Here is an 11037-nt window from a genome sequence, read left to right as displayed (position 1 = left end):
TTAATTTTGTTATTTCTACAATTATACAGAATTAATCTTAAATTGTTATAAAGGTAGTTTTTTATGACTATCATTCATGACTTATGTTATAACGCTACTAACTAATTTGGCGTTTGGCTGTATCTGACAAAGGATATCCTCTGTAATGTTTATCAAAATGCGTTTCACTCATTCGATTGAATCATTAATTACCGATTCTAAAACAGACCGGTCTACTATAATTTCAACTTACTTATTATTTAATATAAGTTTAATAAAAAGTATATTTCATATATTTAACCAGCTTCACATTTTTAAAAATTACCAATTATTAATTTTATCTGCATTAAAAATAAAAATCACTTGCTTTTTTGAACCTGAGACTGTTGACTAAGATGTTCATAGTATTCACTTACAGCACAGGAAACTTCCAAATATACACGTAACTTGGTGCACATACGATAAAATCTCGTAAACAAAATTATAGATAGAGGTGATTAAAACACAAATTTACTTTAATTATATTTCATATCATTATAAACAAATTATTTATATAATATATATAAAATAAGACAATATGCATTAATAACAAAATAAATCTCAGTAATTAAAGGCCAGTAGCTGCCTTGATCCAGGGCAGATAAGATGCCACGTTCACGTAGAAACCCAAGCGCACTTGAGTGCATTGCTTTCCAATGTACGAAGCAAGACCGATCAAGGTATTGCCAGTAAATAACGGACTACCAGAGTCACCCTGTAACAAAAACAATAATGACCACAGCTGACAATCTCCAGGTCTTGCCAAAATTTGCCTCAGTCTTATTGACTAGGTGTGCCCGCGACCTTGTACGCGTTTGAATTTACTTTTTTTTTACAAGAAAAGTTATTGTAGCCTAAGTTACTCCCTATTACATCAGCTATCTGCCAGTAAAGTCCCGTCAAAATCGGTCCAGCAGTTCCAGAGATTAGCCGGAACAAACTGACAGACACACAACATACAGACAGACCAACAAAAATTGTAAAATATGTTACTTTGGTTTATGCACCGTGTATACATACATATGCATTGGGTAAAAAAGGGCTATTTTAATATTACAAACAGACAATCCAATTTTATTCTATGTATAGATGACTCAATTCGTTACATAAATCAGGTGCGAGTTATAGTCCTATAAAAATATAAGGAATCCTATATTCTCACAAAGGCTAGTAAGGCTAGTAGTAACTTTCTTGAAGAAAATAAAAACTTATAGTAGTAATTCCTGATACTGAAATATTAATGTACAGCAAACGCAATGGTAAGTGCTCACTACATCCAAAATGAACAATGTGCTAGTGACCTTGATAATTAAAATGTTACGTCACTTGTGTCTGTATTTACACAAACTCATAGCAACCGGCATACAACTACAACTAAAGCTATTGATATTTGGCAAAATAATCTAAATGCTAACATCCATATATTGACTATTAAATCTTTTATAGAGCCTGTCGCATAAATGCCAACAATTTACAATTGAAATACAAATAGTTCTTACTCAGCAAAGTTGATCAGGTAACTAAAATCAGTACTATTATGAAGACGTCAAATTTGTTTATTTGTATGAAGATAGTCCAATTCTAAAAACGTTTTCAGGTACATTATCTCTGGTAGGAGCTGAGCTGAGCGAGATGGCGAAGTGGTTAGAACGCGTGCATCGTAACCAATTATTGTGGGTTCAAACTCAGGCAAGCACCACTGAATTATCATGTGGTTAATGTGTTTTTGTAAGTTACCTCGTGCTCAGCGGGGAAGGAAAACATCATGACTAATTTCAACGTTATTTTGTCACACGTGAATAGAACAACCCGCATCAGAGCAGCGGTGGAATATGCTCCCAAACATCTCCTCAAAGGTACCTTAGTCCAGCAGTAGTTTTTTTTATGGTTTAGGTTGGCGGACTAGCATATGGGCCTGATGGTAAGTGGTCACCATCACCCATAGACAATGACGCTATAAGAAATATAAACTATTCCTTACATCGTCAATGTGCCACTAACCTTGGGAACTAAGATGTTATGTCCCTTGTGCCTGTAGTTACACTGGCTCAATCAACCTTCAACTTCAACCGGAACACAACAATACTTAGTACTGTTATTTGGCGGTAGAATATCTGATGAGTGGTTGGTACCTACCCAGACGGTTGCACAAAGCCCTACCACCAAGTAAAGTTTAGTTTTAAAGTTACTGTTCATGCCTGGTAGAAAGTTTTATTAATCCCATATTTTTTATTATCTTATAGTTCAGTGATAGTAAGCAGCGTTTTGTTGGTATTTAATAAATGAACTCACGTGACAAATGCTCGGCATGTCGAATTCTCTCTTCGCACAGATGTTTATTTTCTCGAATAACTCTATGTTTTGCCACACGTACCTGTGGTACTCTTCGGGCACTAAATGAATGCACTGTTCGGTAGACAACCGAAGAAGTTGGACTTTCTGCAAATTTTTTGATAAATTTCCTGTCTGTGAAACGATATAAAAACATCAAATTTAATTCGTCATTTAATTAATTCACATTGCATGTATTGATGATAACTTTTATATATAAGAGTATTATAAGTAAAAAAGTAAAAAGAAAGTAACAGCCTGTAAATTCCCACTGCTGGGCTAAAGGCCTCCTCTCCCTTTGAGGAGAAGGTTTGGAACATATTCCACCACGCTGTTCCAATGCGGGTTGGTGGAATGCACATGTGGCAGAATTTTGATGAAATTAGACACATGCAGGTTTCCTCACGATGTTTTCCTTCACCGCCGAGCACGAGATGAATTATAAAGACAAATTAAGCACATGAATCAGCGGTGCTTGCCTGGGTTTGAACCCGCAATCATCGGTTAAGATGCACGCGTTCTAACTACTGGGCCATCTCGACTCTCGTATTATAAGTGAAATTATGTAATTTGAATAGTTGAATATAATCTACATCCGGGTTTGAATAGATATATATTTTTTTATTATAAATTAGAAAAAGTCAGGAGTTGCAATAATAGAAGGAGGAACGCGTTTCAACTTTAGTCGTGGTGATGGAAGGATCGAGCAAATAACTATCTTTGTATCAGTTTTGATTGTGAACTGATTTTGTTAAAGCAACGATACAAGTGGAAGATACTCGAAGGAACTTGGGATAAAAAAAAACTGATAAAAATAAATTCGTCAAACAGTCACCCTCGGCTTCGCCCGTATTTTAAGGGCTAGGGGTCCTCAAGGATTAAGAATTAAAAAAATATCCTTCAGTCGAGTTCAGGCTCGCTACGTATCATAGTTCAATGGTTTGACCGTAACAGACAGACAGACGAAGCTTTTTTCGCTTTTATCCACAATTTAGTATACCAGATTCAGTTAAATAAATAAATATGAGACAACATCACATACATTACTCTGAGCCCAATGTAAGTAACTAAAGCAAGTGTTATGGAAAATCAGAACTCTCAACAACGGAGGTCGTCATTTATAACATTAGTTTGGATAATGGAATAATTATTCCTACCTCATCCTTTCCTCTACCAACGAATGTTACTAAAGAGGTAGACATTGGTCTTCTTGGTAGTCTTATTGCTTGGACTTTTTTGGAGAACTTCAGAGGATTGGATAGTTGGATCAACGCGATGTCATTGACTGGTAATCCTTCCATTTTTCTGTATTCTTTGTGTATGATGACTTTGCTGTATGGGACTTTGATACTGTTGGCGAATGTTTCACCACCAACCCAGACGTAATTCTTTCTCGATGTTCTGAAATTTATTATCATATTTGAAATAGATTTAACTAATGTATTTACTTTATAAATAAGCTATCGCAACGCTTGCCCTTGGAGTAGTGGTGCCCAAAGCTTCATCAAAAGTATAATACCTCGCCTCATTGCCTCCACTGGTGACAGGAGGGCTGGTTCGTTTTTTGCCCAGATGATCGGATTTGCGATTCAGTAGGGAAATGATGCTACTAGCTTTCTTGCCACCATTCCACGCGGTGAAGATTTATACAGTATCTAATTTTAGTTCATATTTGTACATATTTAAGCATTTAATGTTATAAATAAGTGCACAGCATATTAATAAACTTACATATTACTTAAAAAAATATTCAATATAAATGTAACAAAATAATGATAATAAAAATGGCCAAAATCATCGCATGTTTCAATAATATTAACAATTTTGTCCACGGAAATGACGCAATTTTATTGTCTTACTAGTTGTCGCCCCCGACTTCATTCGCGTTTTAGGTTGGTTCTCATATGTTAGCCAAAAAACGTAGTCTTTGTCCTTCCTTGATGTTAAAATCAAATCAAAATACTCTTCATTGTACAATAAATACATCATTTAGACACGATTAAGAAAGAAGCACAAGAGGCGGCCTTATCGCTAACACAGCGATCTCTTCCAGGCAACCTTAAGGTAGAGGAAAACAGATATAGAATGAGATAGAGGTGTACAAAGCATAAGAAAAAATACAATGAAATGAAAAATAATTTAATATTGCCTATATCATATACATTTCAAGTTAGCTTCACACCAAATTCATGAAATTCGGTTCATTGATTTGTTCGTGAAAGTGCTACAGACAGACAGAGTTACTTTCGCATTTATAATATTAATATACATTTTATTTCGACAAAGAAGAACGTCATTAAACAGACGCGTCGTTAATATCTGACGGAATAACAGGAATTTGTATTCGCTTTTGTTGCTTCGTTTTAATGTTCCGCACGCTCCATCTGCCTTTTATTATAAACTGAGGCTATTTTACTCATAACAAACATATTCCCTTAGAAAGGTAAACAAATAAAACATTTTAATATTGCGAATACTTTTCCAACACCGGTCAGACTACACATATTTTAAATTACAAACCTTTCATTTCAAAATTTTATAACTGACCATTTAGGAAGGTCAATTAAAATCAAAATCAATGCATACTTTACTTAAGGCTCTTTTTTCTATATATTGTACTTTTGTGTTCAGGTTAGAGGGGTGATCTAGTTTAACCACAGTCGCAAAGATCATGAAATCTCAGTTCCCAAGGTTGGTGATACATTGGTGACGTAAGTTATGGTTATTAAACAAACTCAAACTCAAATTGCTTTATTCAATATAGAAGTATTACACTTTCTTATTGATGGTCAATTGAAAAAGTACCACCGGTTCAGAAAAGAAAATACCCTAACCTGAGAAGAACCGGCGAAAGAAACGGTGTTCTTTTTTGGCTCATGTATTATAATATGAACATGAAATTGTTAAGGAACGCTTGTGTGCAAAAGGTTACTATACAATTAGCGAGTTTATGTTTGATAGCACACCTTGGGAATGAAACGATCGCCTCCTGGCTATTTCTAATCATATACTACTATGTACCTTATAAATTTGACAAAAAAAAAAAAAAATAACAGAAAACAAAAGACCCGCTGAGTTTCTTTCGCCGGTTCTTCTCAGGTCAGGGTGTCCTTTTTCCGAACCGGTGGTAGTGTTTATTTGACAATCAATAAGTAAGTGTAATGCTTTTATATTGAATAAAGGAATTTGAGTTTGAGTTTTGAGTTTACAATTTAAATGAAATTAAATAGCCAAAAGGCGATCGTTTCATTCCCGAGGTGTGCTATCAATCATAAACTCATTAATTGTATAATAAAACGTTTTTACATGATGTATATGTAAGTATGTATATATTAAAAGAACGATAATATAATACAATAACATCCACACATATTCAGAAACGAGCTTGGAGTATCAATACATATTTTGACAGGTCTTTTCGATAGTATCAACATTGGAAACGATCACTTACTGACATGGCAGAATTAATGACCTCGATAGTGCTCGGAAAAAATCGATTGGAATGAAATAATGAATCTATCAATTCTCATTTGTTTCTAGCTGAAGATGAATTATGTACACGAATTAAGTGAGGGTTGCCCCTTTTTAGTCCGCAATCATTTACGATGATTCACATTTTCTTACCTGAACCATCTCAGCTTAGTATATTTTATAAATACGATTTATATATAAATGACAACCCGCCCAGCTTAGCACAGGTAAATAAATATACTACAGATATTGTCTTATTTCTTTACTATTTTGTCCATGTCCATATTATATACAAAAAACTCCCTCTCGAATCAATCTATCAATTAAGAAAACCAGCCAACTTTTTGCGCTTACATTGTACCCTGGGAACACAATGTAAGCGCAAAAAGCACATCACTTTGAACCTCCAAAATAATGACTATCTATTGAAAAAAAAAACTGCATTAAAATTCGTTGCGTAATTTTACAAATCTAAGCATATAGGGCCAGCGTTAAGCGACTTTGTTATACACTATGTAATGATAACGGTATCATATGATCGGTATCAAATGGTCTTACTGAACATTCTCGACGCAATGAGCTGCGGTCAAAATCCACGTATTGGATATAATGGCGGCGCCGCAATTATCAAGACCGGCGTAGAACGGGTAATCTTCTATTTTCGCAGTCTCTCCGTAAAGTAGACGTGGATCGTAGAGGTCATCCGCTGTATTATTAAGGAATATGAGGTTTGAATATTATTTGAAACATTTCTGGTAAATATTGAAAAGTAATTTTGAAAAGTTTACGGTGAAAAACTAAAATCCTGTGATCAATAAGTAGGGAATTGGTTCTTTTATGTTATCGGCAATGGTCAAGCGCTAATACATAAGTCAATTTAATCAAAACGGATTTTGATTTGAAGAAATTTTTATTGTTTTTAGTTTAAAAAAAATAATTAAGGAACTTTAATTATCTAATTATGGAGTATTCAGAACATATTTTCTTTCGACTAGAAACGAAAACCAAACGTCAACTTGTTCTAACTATCAAAGGAACATCCAAATAGAATCAATACCTAATATGGCAGAACACAACTGATTATATATGCCATTGCTGATGGTTTGCTGATTTGTACACAAATGTATTGTCAGTAAGGTAGATTTCACTTTCAACATGTAATTTACTTACACCCTTTTTTAATCCAAGCACAATTACTAGATAAACTATATATATGACCGTAATGACTTAACGTTTGCCATAGTTAATATAATTTACAAGGTACTATAATAATATTACTTATATTTTATTAATCATAGTGAGTTCGTCTCACAATACTGAATCAAAATGAAATACTCACATGTAACATGTTTCGCTAAAAACGAAATCAAATACAATTTTAGCAATATCAAAACAGAAAACATTGTCGCAACTACGATAATAATAAAAGTTAATTATTTACATTTATTTATATACAAATTTGTATTCGAATTCCGTTCGATAAAACCAATGTTTATATTTGAAATATGTTTAGTGTTTAATTTATTATTACAGTCGGAAATAGTACAAATTGCACTCGAATTATTACCCTTTTTATTGTATTAGTCATAAGTCATAACAATGTAACAATGGTATAGAATATTGGCCCGGTGGTTAGAACGCGTGCATCTTAACCATCGATAGCGGGTTCAAACCCAGGCAAGCACCACTATATATATGGGCTTAATTTGTGTTTATAATTCATCTCGTGCTCGGGGGTGAAGTAAAACATCGTGAGGAAACCTGCATGTGTCTAATTTCATCGAAATACTGCCACATGTGCATTTCACAAACCCGCATTGGAACAGAGTGGTGGAATATGTTCCAAACCCTCTCCTTTATGGAGGAGGAGGCCTTATCCCAGCAGTGGGAATTTTACAGGCTGTACCTTACTTTACTTTCACTTTAAAGGTTTGCAATACCATTAGCGTAGCTATCCACTCATCATGTATCAGCATACAAGACGACATCTCGTCGAATAATATTACTTAGTATATATTTTATTAACATAAGAATTAATAACATAAAACACAAAGTTTATATACAAATATGAAGTAAAAATAGTTATTGTATAAATCTCGAACGCGTAGAATGGTGGCAAGAATGCTAGCAAACTAGCATACTTATTTCTGTTTCAATTTGAAGATTGAGTTAGCCAGTGTTATCTTAGACACAGCCTTCATCTTACGTTCTAAGGTGTGTTGGTGATAAGCGCAATGAAAAATATTTCGTTCAGTACAGTCTACGGTCTATATACAAGTCCCCCTACATTCGAAATAAAAAAAAAATCTAAATAGTCGGAGTTAAGATATGGGTAGTTTTGATATAACAGATATTTCACCTCTATCAGAATACCAGATAACTTCTAGAAGTCGCCTGCGGTTTCGCTAGCGTTTTTGGGTGTTGGTTGTTTGTCATGTATTAAGCAAAGTAGCCCATGTCCTTTGTTGGAGTTCAAGTTTGCTTGTTACTAAATTTCATCAAATTCGGTTCAGCAGTTTGGTCGTGAAAGTTACTTTCACATTTATATTATTAATATAGATAATATCCGTATAAATTCTTTGAAAAACAAATTGTACGGGATATTTGAACACTAAGAGAGTGTCGAGATGTTTTTATTGAATTTGGGATACTTACAGTCGCATAAGTCTGTTTACATCATTATGTATATACATAATAATTTTATTATTTTCATAGAATCTGCGTCAAACTTATTAAATACGAAAAGTCGAAGTCGTTATAAAGAGTTCTCGCCCCCAAAACTATAAATCTTTAAGTAAAATATTTGCTGCTTTACAAAAACACGCGATTTTTTATCTGTGCCAGCTAAAATATGTGAATTTTATGTTTAAAACAAAAACTAATCACTGATTGAGTGATTGACTGATTGAAATCAAAGATTAAACTGATGATAAAAAAGTTGTCAAGTATTTTTTTATGGAAAAGGTTGGCAGACGAGCATATCGGCCAAATCGAAGTCTAAATTGTGCAACACTTAAATACTTTTTGATAAATAAACCTAATGTTTTTTTATGGTATAGGTTGACTAGCATATGGGCCACCTGATGGTAAGTGTTCACCATCACCCATAGACAATGACGCTGTAAGAAATATTAACTACTCCTTACATCGTCAATGTGCACCCAACCTTGGGAAGTAAGATGCCATGTCCCTTGTGCCTGTAGTTACACTGGCTCACTCACCCTTCAAACCGGAACACAACAATACTGCGAACTGTTGTTTAGCGGTAGAATATCTAATGAGTAGGTGGTGCCCAGGCGGTCGGCCCTACCACCAAGAAATTATGTATTTTTGTTTATTAAATTACATTTAAATAATAAAGACAGCTTCATTAATTAAATACATTTATTTAATGAACTTGTTATTTGATTGGTTGAAAAGACTTTCTCGGAAAGAATTAATTACTAGTTCCGCTCAGCAGATTCTGCACTTGGAACCGATGGAATCCTTAGTTACAATGAAATCTTAAAAATTTAAGAACGTTTATACAAAGAAATTTGTTTTGAATGTATGACGTTGTATGAAAAAATTATTAGTATTTTTATGATACGTGCACAGGTTAACACAGAAACTGCATTATGGAGTCGCTCGCTAAACCATCAATTACACATCAATTCGCCCCAAATTCGCTCCTCAAACTCCTTCACTTCTTCATAACATCTTATTTAACGATGTTTATTTTATGACAAACGAGCTGTGCCCGCGACGTTGTACGCGTTGGAATTTAACGAAATAAATATTATTGTAGCCTAAGTTACTCATTATATCAGCTATCTGCCAGTGAAAGTCCCGTCAAAATCGGTCCAGCCGATACAGAGATATATAGTTTTAATGTTTGAATTCGAAGTAATGGTGGAAACATAATAAATTACATATTTTATGTAAATATCTAAAACTTCATAATTATATATATTTTTTTATGTTAATTAATTATTTGCATTCAATTTATTATAATATATATAATATATTTTAATCACATCTATGGAGTAGAAATTCTCACGCATATTATTTTTGAGCGCTTACTTGTCAGAACTGTTGCATTTCCATATGTCATACTGTTTAATTTTTTTAACAAAACATTCCTGATGATGTGTATCCCATCTACTCATAACAATTGCAAGGATCTGGATATTATTGCTTCAGTTAACGACACACGAAGTTACATACATACAATCTCAATAATATAATTTTGACGACCGCAACCTTTAATTGGTGCAAATGTGTCAGATTCAATTTTACTTACGACGTTTGAGGTGTTTGGCTGGATTTCAACCTGCGATCGTTGGTTATGGATCACGTTTCCTGACCACGGGTCAGTCAATCTATATATTGGATCTGTTATCACTTCAATTATTTAATTTATTCATGGTTATGTTCGAATCATCATGTTACATGATTAAACGTAAATCTACCGAGAGAATGTCGGTTACATGAATACGAAAGATAAATAAAAAGAGACTTTGGCTTATCAGTATTGTATTGCACATTTTAATTATTAACATATCATCCTCGTGCCCTTATCACAATTATTTATTTTTATTTGGGGTCGGCGCAGCATGACTTCTCCTTCCATACTTCTCTGTCAGACGTCATCTCACAAGTATCTTTCTAACTATATCATCTTTCACACAGTCCATCCATCGTTTCCTTGGTCGTCTTCTATCTCTATATCCATCCATTATTTAACATAACAACAACAACAGCCTGTAAATTCCCACTGCTGGACTAAAGGCCTCCTCTCCCTTAGAGGAGAAGGTTTGGAACATATTTCCACCACGCTGTTCCAATGCGGGTTGGTGGAATACACATGTGGCAGAATTTCTATGAAATTTGTCACATGCAGGTTTCCTCACGATGTTTTCCTTCACCGCTGAGCACGAGATGAATTATAAAGATAAATTAAGCACTTGAATCAGCGGTGCCTGCCTGGGTTTGAACCCGCAACCATCGGTTAAGATGCACGCGTTCTAACCACTGGGCCATCTCGACTAATTTCACTTAATTAATATTCAATATGCATCAATTATATTTGACGACTTCCGTGGCCGAGTGGCGTGTACACCGGTTTTCATGGGTCGATGTAGAAATCAAAAAATCAAAATCAAAATATACTTTATTCAAGTGGGCTTTTCCAAGCACTTTTGAATCGTCATATAACAATTAAGTGAAGCTAGCTCA

At 34.2% G+C, this 11037-nt stretch overlaps 1 protein-coding gene across 1 annotated transcript; it reads right to left on the bottom strand.

Moving 5' to 3' along the window:
• Positions 1-586: 586 nt before the first annotated feature.
• On the bottom strand, positions 587-9913 carry LOC124535382 (chymotrypsin-1-like). The gene is made up of 5 exons (XM_047111590.1): positions 9883-9913; positions 6379-6526; positions 3507-3750; positions 2311-2484; positions 587-733 (listed from the first exon to the last, which is right to left on the bottom strand). Exons 1-5 carry the CDS (start codon positions 9911-9913, stop codon positions 587-589), a joined length of 744 nt encoding a protein of 247 aa, XP_046967546.1.
• Positions 9914-11037: the final 1124 nt, after the last annotated feature.

The sequence above is a fragment of the Vanessa cardui genome, chromosome 14 (genome assembly GCF_905220365.1).
Source record: "Vanessa cardui chromosome 14, ilVanCard2.1, whole genome shotgun sequence".
Taxonomy (NCBI): domain Eukaryota; kingdom Metazoa; phylum Arthropoda; class Insecta; order Lepidoptera; family Nymphalidae; genus Vanessa; species Vanessa cardui.
Note: the sequence above shows the minus strand (reverse complement) of the source record. Positions and strands in the feature narration are given on the sequence as shown.